The 18,174-nt window shown below is 40.9% G+C and overlaps 1 protein-coding gene across 7 annotated transcripts in view; it reads right to left on the bottom strand.

Annotated features, from left to right (window-relative positions):
• The window catches only part of ctbp2a (C-terminal binding protein 2a), a 71,879-nt gene that overhangs the window by 21,372 nt on the left and 32,333 nt on the right, over window positions 1–18,174 (bottom strand). Inside the window, exons 1-2 of one of the 7 annotated variants that reach the window (XM_036215554.1) lie at window positions 1,037–2,006; window positions 647–925 (exon numbers count right to left, since the gene is read on the bottom strand). The exons of 5 other annotated variants lie outside the window; for them this stretch is intronic. In XM_036215554.1, coding sequence (XP_036071447.1) covers window positions 647–668 — 22 coding nt within the window. In that variant the 5' untranslated portion in view covers window positions 669–925; window positions 1,037–2,006. Of the gene's footprint in view, window positions 1–646; window positions 2,007–18,174 lie in introns of those variants that run through there. One more of the 7 variants, XM_036215553.1, reaches the window with a different exon arrangement.

The raw sequence follows: 18,174 nt of genomic DNA on the forward strand, positions 1-18,174 counted from the left end.
GGGGGTTAAAGGTGAAAAAAGGGGGTAAAGACAGGAAGGCAGGGGATAATCACATGTAGAAGTGTAGGAAAAGAAAAAGAGGATAACATATGTGGGCACAAAGATGCCACAGATGGTGAGATTTCTAACTGACAGCAAAGTAACAAAGACGACAGGCGTGCATCCTCAAAAGAGGGAAGACAAAGGCAGATGTCCATACTGATGAGCAGTTCATGGCACATTTACTTTACTTCAAAGTCAGACTTTTCAGAGGCTAAAATTAGAATTTCCTAGGACTTTTTACTCTTAAAAAGTACGGAAAAATGTGGCATTTTGTGCTTGTTTTCAACATGTTTTTGTAAGAAAATAGTAAACCTGTCACTCCAATCCCCCCCCAGCGACCTCTGACTCCACAAATGACAGCCCACCTGATCTCTGCTGCTCCTGCGCGGAGCTCTGCGGCTGCAAACGCGGAACCCCCCGCGCGGGGCGCCTGCCCTCGTGCACACGCATGCTGCTTTCATGACACACTTCATTGCAAAAACATAAGAGGCTCGTTAGCCCTAAAGTCCCCCCCTTTCCTCTTCCAACTCCGTCGTACATACAGCAGATATATATATTTATTATTATTATGAGCACATGCATGGCGTGAAAAATGCATCCTTGCCTGGGAAATGCTGTCTCCACATTGTTTGAATCAGGTGCTGCACATGGCAGAGGAAATGCAGAGGTCACAGACCTGATTTAAAAAAAAAAAAAAAACAAAAAAAAAACACAGAAGAGGAAGTGGGCGTTGGTGTATTCTCGCACTGTAAGCCCTGGGGTTATCCTCTCCTCCTCCAGCCTCCCTCCCCTCGTTCTGTCTTCCTCCTCCGTCTCGTTTCCAAATCTGTCCTCCTCCGTTACCTCACCCCGAGAAGTTCCATTTCTCAGACGCCTGGAACTCCTGAGTGGAAAATAAAATGGATGGTGGCACAAGAGGGCAGTGGGTGAGGGGAAGGACAGGAGAGTGACGATGGTCACTCCCCCCACCTCGCCTGCGCAGGGAAAATGGTACCTTCAACTCCTTTAATCTCCAGAGGGAGTAAAAAATAAAGCCTCCGATCGGCACTTGTCCTCCTCTTCAGCCGGATCACTTGCGCCTTTTTTTCTCCTCTTCTCCCGCTCCCTTCTTTCCCCGCTTCTTCTTTTCCTTTCACAGCCGGTTTGGGCTACTCATTCAGACGTCAGGCTCACTCTGTCAGCCTTTTGTTGGAAGTCATAGAGACAGAGAGAGGGAGATGAAGGGGTGGGGGAGAAAAATGGAAAAAAAAAAAAAAACAGAGAAAGCGATCCTGTGCCACAGCTACGTGGAGGGAAAAGAGAAAAAAAAGGGAGGCAAATAACAAGAGAGGAGAGAAAAGCCCCGGTCACAGCGAGAGGTGCGGCGCTCCTGGCACACGCTCGACTCTCTCCTCCATTCCCTCCAACCTTTCCCTCCGCGCAACATATTTTCCTTCGCTCTGTTTTTCCTCCCCTCCCTCCTTCCCTTCCTCCATCCCCTCTTTGCTTTTCTGTTTTATTTGTGATTTTGGCTTCTCAGCCCTTTAAGAGTACCAGCCCTTTCCCCTCCCCTTCTGCCTTCTCCCTCCCTCTCACCCGCCGACTCTCGCCAACAATCTGACGGCGTGTTTTTGTCGTCTCACCCTCGCAGTGCGGTTTAAAGTTAGCACAACTGACTCTGTCACTTAGACGCCCCATTAAGTGCAATTGAGAAAAAAAAAATCCTTACAAGATTTTTCACAGAAATATTTGTTGGGTGGGTAACAATCTATTACAAAGAAAAAAGAAAAGTTATAAAGTTAAATGTTAAAAAATAAAAGAATGGAAAGTCATGCATTGCTGTGAAATTATAAAACATTTTATTGATAAAAGCGAAGTAAAACCATTAAAAACTGATGTATTGATTACCAGCATGTGTGCTTACATAGATTTTTTTAATGCTGTTATTTGCTTATGTGTTTTTAGTGTGTATTCAGACTGGAAAAGTCTGTTGGTCCGGACCGAGTCCTCTTAATTTGGTCCGGACCGAGTCCTGAACCTTGGTCAGTATTCTGCCTTTCAACCGGACATTTTTGTTTCAAACAAAAGCTTGTAAACAAAACCACGTGACAAATGATCTCTTCAGTCATTGACCAAGTATTACAAGGGTTGGGCAAAACAACGAGAGGTAGACCAAATCCGAATTTTTTTCCTACCCCTCCAATTGTAGGGACATTTGGAGAGGTAGTGGTGCTTTGTATACCTCCACCGCGTTGCACTGTGCCATGGAGGTGAGGCGCAGCACACAAGTTTATATCTAGATGTAAGTAATGACTTTCTGTCACAGCATGACTTTTAAAGTTATAAAACTGATGTTATGTATTTTCCAAGTGCTGGCATGTTCGTCCGTGGTTTTTCTTACTCTGTCTGATTGGAAATGAATCGAGACTCGGCAGATGTGTCCGAGAGCGGTTCCTGAACTAGAACTGAACTCTAGTTCCCAAACCAGAGTCTGCTTGACTGTTTTCAGACAGAAAGTTTGTTCTGGATAATCAGGGGGAAACGAACTCCGGTTCACTTTAAGAGAACCAAATGTGTCCAGTATAAATACACCCTTAAAGTCCAACTGAGACGTTTCATATTGAGACATACTGTATCAACAGCATTCGGGATGCAACGATTCTCGTTTTTAAATCAAACTGTTTGTTGTTGTTGTTGCATCTGCATTGTTGCAGACCAGTAGGTCTGCATGTTTAAAGAGTATTGTGTTAAATTTAAGACAGATTTATTATTTATAGTTTTATTATATTACATCAGGCTTATTATAAGCCAAGTGAAAGGTTTTTCTTCATTGTTAGTCTCTTCTTAGTTTCAAAATAATAAAAAGTAATTCAACTATCAATGACATACACTTGCTCAATCTGATTGTGCAGTTTCCACTTTAAAAAGTCTTAAAATGAATTGATTTGTTAAGCACCGAAAAGAGATATTTTTTTGCTTTTTATCTTTAATGTCAGCAACATTGCAGAAATAGAGACCTAAAATTAGACTGCTGGGATGTGACAGGTACTTATCTCAGAAGATGACATTTACAAAACAAGCTAATGCATTTTAACTCATCAGTTAGAGTAAATCTATTCTTTCTTTTATACTATTTGTTTGCTTTAGGAAAAAAAAAAAAAAAGTTCAGCAGGTTCTAAATTAAATCCGACTCGGATTTACAAATCCCATCAACTGGTGAGCTCTGTGAAGGTAAAACAGCCATTCCTCTTTGACTTTAGAATTGACTGTAGGTAACAGTTGCCATATGAACAGACTCTAAGTCTAACTGATGTGAGTATTATTACTAAAGCAGGGGGCTGAAAGATTAAGATGCTTTGCATTTTAACACTGTGGGGGGAAAGGACTTGGATCTTATGGACTTCAAAAGAAAAAAATGGTTTACTTTTGTGATGGAATTTTTTTTTTCCTTCAACATCTTGTTATTTTTAGACATTTAATACCACTAACATATTCGGTTTAATTAATTAGACAGAATCCAACACAAATGGATACTAATATAAAACTAATATATAATAACTCAGATTATAGGTAAAAAAATAACTTAAGTTCTCAGATAAAGAAATCTTCCACATGACTTTTTATAGAGTGAAAACAGGCATCCTCTGATCTGTAGCAGACACTGAAACACGCAGCTCCCCATGATCCTGAACATGCCTGACACGCCTCATGAGAAATAGTTGATATTGTTCTTGGGTGCAAATGAGATGGGTCTGCACCTCTAAACACATCTCTTTTGTTGCAACACGGCCGAACAAAGTGTCAAGTGACGCAAGGCTTGGTTAGACTTGTTGGCGCACACGAACGCGGTCAGTTCTGCATTACTCGGGCTTAACACCCATGAAGATTTCATTTTCTCAAAATGAATAATTTAAGATGACTACCTCGTTGTTCAGGAGGAGAGGAATGGTGGGGGATTAAAAATGCGGGCGAAAAAATTGGAGAGGGGGAAGAAAAAGAACCAGCAGAGAAAATGAAAGATGAAAGAGACTGAAGAGAATTTAACAGGCTTTTTGATGCAGAAATAAAAGGTGGGGAGCTTCAGGCTTCCCGTTTTTTTCTCTTTCCTTCCCGTCTTCATCTGTTCTTTGAGCTGCAAATGTCTGACCTCCTCTGCCTGTCCTTCATTTGCCTCTGCTCCCAACAACAAACAACTGTTAATCACTGCACACCTCTCTGAACTGCTGGAGCGCAGGAAAAAAGAAGCCAGAAAGGTCAGACTTTCCCTTTCAGGATACAATTTCTTTTGAAATCCTCTGTAAGCTCCATTTTCGTGTGTCAACCAGGTGGAAACTGCACAGACTTTTATATTAGTCAGAGCAGAAACACACTTTAAATCTCTTCTAAAGCACTTATTTCAGGAGGTTCTAGGAAACTCTTATTCTCCTAACAAAGTGGTTGCGATTTTCAAGCTGTCGGGAGATTTGTGTCTCTCCAGATCCTGCAGCAGCTCCTCTTAGTAGACCAGTCAGGAACTAATAAGCAAAAATATTTGAATTCCTATTTGGCTTTACCGGATGAATATGTTTACACGTGTTCAAGTTGGAGCAAGTGTTTAGCTTCTCTGAGATTAGTTTGCGCGCATCCCATGTGCACTGGTTTCACTTTCCCCACAATAAGGTCCATTTAAAAGCCATTTAGCTGTGTTGTATTGCTTTTTTTGTGTTACCAAGAAGGCTGGGAGTTAACATGGTCACAGTAATGTTTGTTTTAGCGCTATCGATCTGGTTGTTTTGTGTTGCAAACAAATTAGGTATTATTGTGTATGCGCTAATGCGGCTAACATGTAGCGGTGTCGAACTGTGTTTTTTTTTTTTATTCTTTCTTTTTTACGTGTAACTAAAAAGGTTGGGAGTCAGCATAGTCTTGGACTATTCCCTCCGTGCTCCTTAACTACTAAAAAAACTATATAGAGCTGGACTATCCAGCGCATTGGATTTGAAAAGCAATTCAGATACTACTTTTTTTCTTTAAACAGCATATGTGATAATATCATTTACACAAAATGAAAACAATCCAAGCATTAAGCATTATGAATCCAGAGTGCTCTGATGATGAAAACATTGTTGCTTTGTTTATAAATACATTTAAATGCATTTTTTTCCAGCGAAAAATGTTCAAACGCTATACACTATGGTCTATATTCCTTGATCTAGAGACCATCGATGCTCACTGTTTTTTTTACAGATAGTTCTGGGAAATCTCTAGGGTATTTGATTTTAGAATTGTAGCTTCAGACGTCAGACAGTACTACAGTACTACCAAACAGTGCACTATGTAGTGAGTACTGAAGGAATTTGGAGATAATTTTAATGTTTGTTTTAGCTGCATAAGTATGGTCTTCTTGTGTTGCTAACAAAATTGGGTGTTCTCAAATTCTCAAATTTCCAGCTGTGTCGTACTGTTTATTTTAAATGTGTAACTAAAAAGGTTAGGAGTTAATTTAGTCACAGTATCATTTCACTTAGCGCTATCAGTCTGGTCTTAATGAGTTGCAAACAAAATTGGGTGTTATGTGAATATGCTAACACGGCTAACGTGTAGTTGTGTCATACTGTTTTTTTTTTTTCTACATGTTACTAAGAAGGCTAGGAGTTAGTCTGGTATTTTCGTGTTGCAAACAAAATTGGGTGTTATTGTGAATATGCTAACATGTAGTTGTGTTGTGCTGTTTTTTTTTGTTTGTTTTTTTACATGTTACTAAGAAGGTTAGGAGTTAGCATACTCACAGTAATGTTTGACAGTAATGTTTGTTTTAGGGCTATCAGTCTGCTCTTTTTGAGTTGCAAACAAAATTGGGTGTTATTGTGAACAAGCTAACGTGTAGTTGTGTCGTACTGTTTATTTATTTATTTTTTACACTTTACTAAGGAGGCTGGGAGTTAGCATAGTCTCTATAATGTTTGTTTTAGTGGTATCAGTCTGTTTTTTTTATCGGTTGCAAATAAGATTGGAGAGTTACAGGTACTGTAAATACGCTATTGTGGCTAACAGCAGCTAACATGTAGCATGTTGCAAGCAAGTTCTAGTATTACTGTGAACGCAGTTATTAGGCTGACAGATTTATCTCCATCTAGTTTGTCTTGCTTAATTTTCCTAATATATGACAAAAGCTTGATAATAGACCATTGATTGACGGTGCGTCTTATAATCCAATAATACAATAGTTCGCCTGATCGAAGAAAGCTGGCATTTAATCTTTGTCTTAAAAATATATATATTTTTAATTAATAACAACAAAAATGATATTGATTTATAAAATGTTACATTTATCTAACTTCTATGTAAATGAAATAGAACTGGTTTAACCAAAAGAATCATTCTCTAGTGGTGAAAATTTGCCCTGACATTGTCTTCTGGTTGTTTGTGCAAACATTATCTAATACTCTTTAGAAAAAAAAAAGTAATTTCCATATTTTAATACCTTAAGGTGGAAATTTTGAAAAAACATGCAATACAATGTAGATAATTCTTCCTAAGTTCCTAGCATTAGAGAAATGGGCTGACCATTTGTTTGACCCTAAACGTACTTGTGAGATTTGCCAGCTTACTCTGTCTCCATGGTAACTAAATTTGACTGACAGCTGTCAACGCCCTTTCGCCATCTCGACCATGTGGCCAACAGTCATCATCTCTCAGCTGGCGAGGCCGCATCTCTCTCTCTCTCCCTCTTTAATCCCCTCACTCAGTTCAACTGCCAGTGGCTTTGAGTCCGACCCTGTAAATACATAATCTGCCATCTCTAGAACTAACATGTCACGTCCCTCCCCCACCATCACACCACGCCAAAACGCCGCACAAGATTGCAGCTATTCTGTGTCACGCAGGGCTCAATTGCTCTGAATTCACATCGGCTTAGCCCAAAGAGACGAGTCACCACATCCTCTGCAGGAAAGGACAGAAAAGTGAAGATCCCTTTGGGCAAAAGTATAGCATCGCAAATGAGCAATGTGAGATCAGATCAAGTCATGCAAGAAAAACTTTTTTGGTGTGTGTGTGATATGTTTAATCACTAAAATCTAGATAGCTTAAAATTTTTCATATTTTACTTCTACTCCTTTTAGCATCATATACACTTCAATCGGGTAAAATCTTCAAAACTGACAATGTCAGCCTCTGCCAACGTTAAACTGACCTGTCCCAAAGTGTCATGTTGTGCTGGAGGCGGGGGAAGGGTAGTCCGAGCTAGTCAGTTAGATTTCCTCAAGGGCATTAGGCTGGGTTCATTCACTGAGGCGGGTGGGGGCAGCCATCTGTGTTTACACGTGGGCTAATTCAAAGTGGATTTTGTTCAGGTGGTGAACACAACACAGGGCTACACCTGATGAATTATTTGAGATGTGTATTATGTCAGGTAATATGATGACGCACAAAAAAAAAAGAACATCACGTTTGAAAACTTGAATAAAACCCCACCAATTTGACCTTAATTTTAATTTTATCAAATACAAATCCTAGATGCAAACATGCTCATCACATTTACTTGAGATTATCTTAGAAATTACAAATGAAAAGAAGAAAAAAAGTGGGTAGAGCTGCAGATTTTTTTTAATGTGCAGATGCTTTTAATGGAAGCAAATCTGTTTACGATTACCAAAAAAAATCCATGTTGCCTGGCAACGTACAATTTAGGAATATGCTTTCAGAGCAGCTTTGTGGACATGTCCATTAAGAGATGAAATTACCAACGCAACAAATGTCAGCTCCATGCAAATAAGGTCCATTCAGCTAACTGCATGTAGGCTTAAAACGATGCATCAGAAAGACACAAATACTTGTGTGCCACTACCAACTTCCTGTTTTATTAGCTAAAAAAATCGTGAATCTCAAAAGTCTATACTCTCTTCAGATTGAAAGTCTCATACTTGACAATCATCGGCCTAAACCGTTTGTTCCAAGTTTACCCAAGATATTTCAATTCAGTTTAAACCTGCAGGCTTTGTATAGTAGTTGAGGCAGGTCAGAGCAAAATGAGACTATCTATGGATTAGTGCAGCCATTGAAATAGAGGATCTAAAGGATTAAACCTCCCTCTCTCTTTTCATTACAACCTGCACAGAGAAAATGACACAATGACAAGTCAGCCATCAGGAAGGTAATTCAATTTTATCTGTCCAGTGATGATGCTAGTCAGCCTCTGGTGAGCTGCTTTGGATGGGGATATCAATTGTTATTGCCCCAAATATCGGAAATCCAATTTTTATAATCTATCAACAATTTTGAAAAAGAAAATAATTAGTAGTACAGCTCTTGAGTTTAAACTTCTAATTAATGGTAAAAGTGCTTAGAAATATGATATTCAATACAACTCGTGTATATAAATGTATGACTTCAAATGTAAATTAGCTGTAGTCTCAATAAATAAATAAAAAATACAGCCAAACTGCAAAAAGCAGTCAGAATGTGTTTTTGTGCACATCAGTGATACACCTTCGCAGTCACAGGACTAAAGGAAGTTGAGTTGAGTGGTTTGAAAGCTTTTGAGGCCACTCCTATTATCATAATGAAAGAAGATGTCTGTGTTTAGCACAAAAGAGGCTTGGGGGGCTGTGGAGAAATGGTGGAGCCCACAGAAGAAAGGACTTCATCAAGAGAGGCAGTTGTTCCAATGATACATGGTTGAAGAGCCACAAGCAGGGCTTCAAGTGCAATCATTTGGCTTAATAATTTTGCCAAAAAAAAAGCCTTAGGCTCAGCAGACAGTAGGCACATGAAGAGAAAAGCCGCCCTATGTACAAGAAGTCGGTGACAAACACAATTTCACAGACTACTAAAATCCAGTTCTAGAAACAAATCTCTTGTTTGAACACTATTTACATCACTGCACAGTGAAAAGACTTTTCTAGTTAAACAAATAATAATTTGAAATGTTTACTAGTGAATTCAAATTAATAAATTGTAACATGGAACAACAGGATCAACTCACATAAAAAATTAAGCTCAGAGCTGTCTCCCATCCCCCAAATCCTCTTCACTGTGCGCATTTTAAATATCACTTCCTGTTGTATTAAATGAGTTGGTAAGTAAGCATCAGTTTACTCATATAATGAAGAATTTGTTAAAATATAAGAGTTAAATGAAATGGAAAAGGATTTACTTGTGTCAGGAGAGGCCATTGTGGACACGATGACCGGTGGACCAGTACGTCGAGTAAGCTTCTGGTTAACAACCAAGGTTCCTTGGCCTTGCACAGGTACTCCCACAGGGACAAGAGCATTGTCTGATGTTGGCACCCCACCTTTACGTATAAGTTGAGGACTGGGGTGAGGGCTATGCATGGGTGACAGTGGTAGTATATTCCTATCCCTCTTCATTAGCTCCATGGGCACTGTGTAATTGGTAGAATAGGCTTTTGGAACCTGTTGTGGTGGCTGCTGTAAAGCTGGCATAGATACTGGCATTTGATGTGGCATACCTGACATAGAATGCATGGATCCTGGTAATACGGGCATTGATCCGGTTAGGTGTTGAGGCATAACCTGCATAGCCTGTATAGGCACCCCAGGCATTCCAACCCCTGAGGTGTAGGCCGACATGGGCCTTGACTGAACTGGCATAATGGCTCCTGCATATGGCCCCGGTGAGCGAGGTGGTTGACCTGGGTAAGCCCCAGAGGTCTCCAAGAGGTTTTGAGAGGGGGCACTACTGGGCCTCCTTCCTATTACTTCTCCCATCCTTGGGGTGATACTTTGCATGGGCCCTGGGGTCTGTGGAGGCATCAGTTGTGGATCCATAGTTAGAGCCTGGGAAGAATGTGACAAATGGTGGGGCTGCTGGTGATAAACATCTGAGCGATAGCTAAAACTATTGGAGCGGCCTCGCATGGGTGTCTGAGGTCGAGAGGCAATCGGAGTAGCTTCGATGGGTCGCTTGTAGTTGTGTATAAATCGAGACAATACACGAGCCTGGCCAAGGTTGGGTGCAACAGTGCGAACATCGTTGTCCTCCATAACAGCTAGCATGCTAGTAGAGTCAAACCCTTGTTGAATGAGTGACGAAATAGTGCTCTCCGAAAGGCCCTCATTTCGCAACAAAGAAAGAAATTCGGGATCAACCGACTTTTTGGGGTCCACAGGTAAAGGTGACTGAGGAGCAGCAGGGGAGGGAGCAGGTAAAGGAGCAGGGAGTGGAGTAGCCGGGGGAGCAGGAGCTGGAGTTGGGGCAGCCGGTACAGGTGCAGGTGAAGCTGTCAGCACCGCAGTAGTCTGTACTGGAACAGGTGCAGCCGGTGGAGGAGGAATTGGAGAAACCATTGCAAGATTTGGATCAGATGCTGGGATGGTGGGTGGAGGTGGAAGAGCCTGTTGCTGCTGCACATGCTGCAGTTGATCTTGTTGAAGCTGCTGCTGCTGCTGAAGTTGCTGTTGCTGAAGTTGTTGAATTTGTGGAGGCAACTGTTGATGCTGCAGTTGTTGCTGTTGTTGAAGCTGTTGCTGCTGAAGCTGCTGTTGCTGAAACTGTTGCTGTTGAAGCTGCTGCTGCTGCTGCTGCAGTTGTTGCTGTTGCAACTGCTGCTGTTGAAGTTGTTGGTGCTGTAGCTGTTGCAACTGTTGCTGTTGAAGTTGCTGCTGTTGCAGTTGTTGCGGCAGTGGTTGCTGTTGAAGCTGCTGTTGCTGTAAATGTTGCTGTTGCAGTTGCTGGTGGACCGTATAAGGCGAAGCCGTCTCTTGCCTCATAAACAAACCTTGATTGGCAGGATCGACTACTAAACAAGTAGCAGCCTGCTGCTGCGGATCCAGTTGACAGCCATCAACATCCGTATAGACTGACTGACCTGTCAAAGATGGAGGCTCGCTTGCATACCGAGGAGACACATGTTCCATCCCGTACTGAGCTGGAGGTGGGTCCCGGGATGTTAAGCGCTGTTGGCCATCTTGTATAATTTTAGTAACAGCTGTAGGACCAGGTTCCCTGTAAGCTCGATTCAACTCATGAGCAGTTGGAGGAGGGGGAGGAGGTAGAGGCGATGGAGGGGCTTGAGGTGGTGCCCTTCCCTGTTGACCTTGATCCCACACAGCCCGAGCCCCAGGTGGCATTCCAAAGTGGGAGCCTGACCTGCTCAGCGGGTGAGGTGGTGGAGGATGGTGCTCTGACCGGTAGAAGCCCTCAGGTGGCCGAGGAGTCATGGCTGGGTCATGAGAATAATAATCCTGATGTGGGATAGATCCACGATGAGCCATGGGCGCTCGTTCGTAGTGGTTTAGATCAGGGACGGAGCTCTTTCTTAGCCCTCTTGGATCGTGTCGCTCTGTGTAAATTTGCCCGTAGGGAGTGTCCTGGTAGGAGTACGGCGCACGTTTCAAATCCAGGTCAGGGGGACGCACCCCTGGTGGAGCTTCGTACCACCCTCCTCCCTCTCCGTATGACAGGGAGTTCCGTCGCCCTACTGATCTTGCTTGCTGCTCGTACACTCCGTCGCAATGCCTTTCCCACTGACCCTCATTCCCTCCTAATGTGTCCCAACTGTGGGATCTTCCAAGACTCAGCTGTTTGTTAGTGACAAGCATTGGCACAAAAAGAAAAAAATTGTGGAAAATCCTAACTCAAAAAAACTTGAGAAAAAAAAGGATTGTAGAATTTTCTGACAAAGTTAAGTCTCCTTGTGTAATATCAAAATATTGCACCACGAGAAGGAAAAAGCAGGACAAGAGCAAAAAACCCACACTGTTTCACCTGCTACCAGGTTGTAATATTGTAAGTCCGAGCTATAAGGTGACTCCCTCTTAAGCTGGAAGCTCTTGAATAATTAATCACTGGTCATGCTGGCTTGTTGTGCTAGTGGAAAGAGGAAACCACACACAGGATGATCCACATAATACAAAACCACACGATAGTAGAGGTTGGTTCCCTATTCCACTGAAGAACCGATAACAGGATGCAGGTTTGAGATAGCCACCAAACATTTGTTTGGTGAAAGAGAAGAGAAAAAAAAAAAAGCCGGAATGGGCAGGGGCTTGTACTAATCCAGCATGGTTTATCTCTCCGTGGGACATTTTACTCGCTCTGTCGATTGCTATGAGGGATTACATCTAAATAAAGCCTGTTTAATTCCACTTCCCTCTGTGACGTCGCTTGAACCAGATAGCACCGAATCTGGTGATTGTGCTGATGAGGCTGATGATCCCAGTGGTTTTGATTCCCTTCCAAAAACTTTCGACCCCCTCCTTCGGAGACACCTACCTGGATGCTGTAGCTGATGTGCTGCCGTCAACAGGTTTTACATCTGCCAGTTAGGTAGCGCGGGGAGGGGCGGCCAATGAAGCCGTGCGGCTTCATTAAAAACAAATGAAATACGGTCCTCTCAACTAAGTCCCATGTGCTCTCAGTAAACATCAAATCCACTCTGATTGGACACTAATCCCCCAGGCCCCATGCTTGAAGCAGAGCAACCACGCAACTGCTGCCCAACTCACTCTGAAATGTCCTTGATGACTCTGTGGTGCTCAACCTCACTGCCTCACTCTCCTCCATTTAGGACCAGTCAGACAGTTTTTGCATAACTATTGCACAACAAAAAATTGCAAAGCAGGAGGTTTGCAGAGAACTTTTTACATGCACATTGTACTTGATTAACCACTCAGTTATCACTATTAACAACGGAAAAGTGTAAATGCATCAAGGGCACCAGTTACAAAACAATGTAATATTGTTGCCTTTAGGGTACTGCTCATTCACTTCAGTAACTCCACGCGTGTTCAAGATATTAAGGAGACTGGAACATATCCCAACTGTCAAAGAAAGAGCCCCTATTTTAATAAACACACAATATTATTACATATATTTGTCTCCTAATGTCTGCAAAAGTCTTTTACACCCCCTTTGTACAAATCTCTTCTGATCTTCTATGCTCAGAGAGACTGTAATCTGGATTTGACCCTTTGGTCTCAAAAAGTACAACACGAAAGGACTCCTGTAAGAATGTGTGTGCACCTAAATGTGCTTACAGGATGAGAGGGTTCCTTTTTATAATAGCAGATAAACCCAACACGCTTAGGAAATGCCCTGCTTTTCCCTTTATTTTAAGTTGATATTTTGTAGAAATATTCACTGAAAGATAAACAGCGATTTCACAAAAGAAGTTGGAAGGTAATTTGGAAAGTCCAAATATATCAATAATCCATTTTTTTTGGTCTAAGAAACCCTTTCATAAATAAATAATAAAGCTTGTCACCTTCCTTTCATCTGTGTTCTTTCATGTTACAATAATGATGTTAATGAGCCCAACAAAATGCTCCAATGGCTCTACTCTTGATTTGTCCAGACAGAACCAAAGAAGCTGTTTGGGTTTTTTATTATTTTGATGAAATTGGGGCTAAATTCACATTTATCCATATTTGAATATGAAGCAAACACCATCAACACCCTCTGGCATGAAAACATCCCGATGTGTCCATGGGAATGAGTAGAGTAGGGAGTTTTTGGCCCGCCCATTGTATTTCTACACCACAAGAAAGCTCTTTATCCAACAGCATCTTTTTGTCTGCACCAGATTCACAATGATTTGGGTAAAGAAGTACTCAAAAAAGCAATTTTTAGTTTAATTTTCTCAATATATATCCTCTAACATCAGAAAAACGACACAGGAACGTATTAAAAACACCTAAAACACAATTTATAATGGAGTGGTTCTTTAACCATATCATCATTCAGGTATTAAAAATGTACTCGTTTGCCAAAGTGGCATTCATTACAGCTCTTTAAATGCATTTCAACAGGCTTATTGACATAGCAGACGTGCTTTGTAGAAAAGCAGGAAAATGAAAAAGAAAATACATACTTAATTTGAAGTGCTAAGTTCAATGTCTGTGCTTATGACCGTCACAATCCAAAGCTTTTTAAAAACCTTCATTGATGTGAACAAATCTGAATATAAAGTTAAAAAAAACCTTGAATAGATAGGAACTTTTACCATGATTTACAATATGAGGTATAGAAATACTACACAGCTTCGACAATACAATACTTAAAACAGTTTGTTTTAGGACAGAGCTCAAGGGCTGAGCCACCTTTTCTAATATTGTTGCAGAAATTTATAGATGAAATAAAAAGGAAGCTTTCTGGAATCTCCATGTTTGGATGCCATTTTTTATAAAACAAGCTTTTTTAAGGGATACGACTTTCCTATGGGGTAGAGGTGTATCAAAGTGTCCTTGAGGAGGACACTAAACACTTCATTGCTCTTGGTAGTCTGGCTAGTCCTTGCATGGCCAAATGGGACCTGTGACTATAAAGCGCTTTAAATGTTAACTTAAATGCAAGTTTTTCAGCAAATTTGCCAGGTGGCCACGGCATTTGTAATCGGAAGGCGGCAGTCGCATTTTTAGACACAGAGTGATGGTCGCAGAGATTTTAAGAAAAGTTACAATTCTAAGGCGACCGGATAATTTTTCTCAAAAAGTTGGCATCAGTCAGTGGCCACCTAGGCCTACACATTGTCACTCCTAACTCGTCATATAGAAGATGGATGGAATTTTAAAGCTACCGTAGACGGATCATTCAAGATCCGAACACTTCATCGGTTTGAAAGGCAGCAAAAGAGCAGGTGAGTTCAGTCCAGTATGGCAGCTGACAGGAAGACTTCTCAAAAAGGTCAAAGGACTATTAGTGAGCCGTCACAAGATTACACTGTCACAGTAATTTAAAATGAAGTCTCTGACATATTAATCAGAGCCGTTCAAACCATCGTTTCAGTGGAATTTTAATTGATGCAGGTGGAGTTTACTGTCTCTCAGATACCACTCAAATACTCGTCTTTGTTCTGTCAATCATAGCATATTTCTTTTACATACTCCTCACTGAAATGATGGCTGCAGATAGCATGGTGGGATTAATGGTCGGACTGAAACTTTACAAAAGCAGCTTAAGGTTAGGAGAAAGGGTCGCTGGCTGACTTTTCCATCCACACATGGATTTTACATCCATATCAAAGTCAAACATGCAGCCTCCTCCCCCACACACCCCTTGGATTCCTTTCATTATCTCATCTAGCCAGGATCTCCAGAGACCTAAAGTACATCACAAATATATCTTCATAAAGTCTGCCTCAAACATTGAGGAAGAGCCAGGTGTGTTCTCAGGGTTTGCTGATCTGATCCGGGCAACAAAGTCAATACTGCGATATTGCGTGCCTTAAGAGTGAAGTATGACATTTAAATGTCGATGTTCCTTCGTTTGCCATAGTTTCCAGAATGTGCACACAGTACCAGCTTCACTGTTACAGAGGGATTTAGGAATTAAGCTGGGGATTTTAGAGCAAATATAATACCATCCCCGCAGCAGCCTAAAGACTGTAAACTGAGTTGCACTTGACGACTGCAGTAAATAAAAAAATGTCTAAGACTCATGGAAAGCACAAGTACTTAAACCTCAGGTAAAGATGCAGCTCAGGAATTTCTTGACTGAATATTTACAGTTGAAAAAAAAAAAAATAGAATCTTGTCGCACATTATTCGAACACTCAGCAAACACCCGACAATCAGTCATCATCCTTCTCTAATGCAACACAAAAGGTTGTAGTTAACCAACAAAAGAGTTAACTACACGGTCCACATTCAACTGACGGAATTTAAAATCTGAAATCAGAATTTCAGCCACAACCTACCTATTTACTCTACAGCCTTCTCATTCCGGTCTACCATTAAGAGGCTGCAGCAGGAGCAGTGTTTGTTTTTCACCTTCTATATCCACATGGAATCCCTAGCTAGATCTTTGGCCTTGGTCTGGCATGCATAAATGAATTAAAAATAAACAAAAGCATGTTATTCAAAGATAAAATTGCCCCTAAACATAAATAAAAGCAACCGCCTCCCATAGTGTTGCACATCGCGTACCAAAGACAGCATTTGAATGTTAAACACAATGACTTATGCATGAGGATGTAGCAGGAGGCAGTGAAAGGGAGCTGAAAAGAAAAAATCTTGTGGCATGAAATGAAAATAAAAACACATATATGAGCATAATTGATGTATGTGTGTGGTTCCAAAAGGGATTAGTTGTCTCTCCACACAGCCCAAACGGACTGTAAATGCAAATCAATGAGCTTGAGCTGAATTAAATGGCAATTGTGCACATTGGAATTCTGAAAGATCTTGACCTGAAGAATGTATTTTGCTAAATAGAAAATATGACAGAAGTGAACGGACAAAAGCAGCAGCCTGCAAAGCCTGCAGATTTTCCCTTATATCAGCTATTAGTTTTCACCAGCATACAGATTCCCACAATCCAAAGTAGCCAGACGCCATTAAAACAACTTCAGAGATATGTTTTCTACTGACCCTGAACATGAAATTGAAAAAAAATTCCCTCAAACTAGTATTTTGTTAGTATTTTGTGTGCACAATTTGGCGTCTTGTCCATACAAAGTAGTTTCTTATGCCAACAAGCATGTTTTGTGCACACACGTTAGCAGTTGGTGCAAACAAATTGGCGTTTTGTGTGCACAAATTTGTAGCTTGTTTCCTAAAATTTGCATTTTGTGCACACAAGTTAGTTTCTTGTCTGCAAACATGAGAATCTTTTGTGCACAAGTTAGCAGTTGGTGCAAACAAATTAGCATTTTCTGTGCACAAATTAGCACTTGGTGCAAATAAATTACCATTTGGTGCACACAAATTAGAATTTTTTGTGCATAAATTAATATCTTGTTCACTCAAATGGGCATCTTGTGTGCAAAAATCAGTATTGTGTGGAACAGTTTCGCATTTGGTGTAAACAAGTTAGCGCTGTTTGCACAAATTAGTCTCTTGTTCTCTAAAATTAACATTTTGTGTGCACAAGTTTGCGATTGGTGTAAACAAATTTGCACTTTGTGTACAAATTAGTATCCTGTTCCCTAAAATTATCAGTTTTTGTGCAAAAGTTAGTATCTTGTGTGCACAAGTTAGCATTTGATGCACAGAAATGAGTATTTTGTTCCCTCAAATAAGCATCTTGTGCACAAAAACTATTATCTTGTGCCCACAAGTTAGTATCTTGAGCACACAAGTTAGTTTCTTGTGCACAAAGGGTAGTATATTTTGCACACAAGTTAGCATTTGGTGCAAATACATTAGCATTTTTTGCACACAAATTAGCATTTTATGCACACAAATTAGCATTCTGTTCACACAAATTAGAATTTTGTGCACACAAGTTAGTATTTTGCAAAAAACAAGTTAGCATCCTGTGTGCACAGAATAATAATTTGTTATCAAAAGCAAATATAAGGGAGCAATTTTAATTTTTTTTCCATGTCATGTTCAGGGCTCTGTAGTTTTCCAAGAGCTAATTTCTAATTTGAAAAAAACTAAGCTATGTACCAGCTCAAATAAATGCAACTAAGAAAAAAAGAATAAATGTCTGAAATGATAATAATAGAACATTTACCAGGTTTTTCCTTCCAAAAATAATACTTTTTTTTAATCGTCTGTGTTCCACTTATGCTGCTCCCCAAGGCCTATAAAGGGCTTGTGGGTTTTGATGAGGAGAATGGAACATGCCTGAAGGCCAGCTAAGAAATCCAAGGGAGGGGGAGTCGGACCCAGGCACCACTCTGACTTCAGAGCTGGATCCCAGAGATTAGGGATGAAAAAACCTGGAGATTTAAAAAAAAATGGAAAGAAGATCCTATCTACCTTAACCTTGTAGAAGTCAGTTTTCCTCCTTCATCTCATAAATGTAAAAGTATAAAATTGCATTTTTATGTGTCACAAAAAAGGACCAACAGGAAATCATGCACACACTATATTTAACTTCAACGCTTGAATTCATCAGGACAAATTCCACTACCCCACCTTGTGGTGTTAGCGTCCAAGCACAGATTCACAACCTGCAAACGCCTCTGCGACCTACTTCACAACTGCAGCAGCGTCACGTCTCAATCTCTGCTCCGCTCAGTCCTAGCCAAACGGCAGAGGCAGCATCTTCTCAACCGCCGTCTGATCTAATGCATGCTGGGCACACAGATGGAGCGGACAGAAGGAGACGCAGACGAGCGGAGAGTAAGGAAAAAGAGTGGGGGGGTAGGAAGTGCGGGAACTGATGCTCACAACAGATGTTTGTTACAGTTCCCTTATTGCAGCCGCACTCCTCTTGGCATACGATCAAACCAGCGACAGAAGGACCATTCGCACCGCG

Source organism: Oryzias melastigma, linkage group LG15 (assembly GCF_002922805.2).
Source record: "Oryzias melastigma strain HK-1 linkage group LG15, ASM292280v2, whole genome shotgun sequence".
NCBI classification, from domain to species: domain Eukaryota; kingdom Metazoa; phylum Chordata; class Actinopteri; order Beloniformes; family Adrianichthyidae; genus Oryzias; species Oryzias melastigma.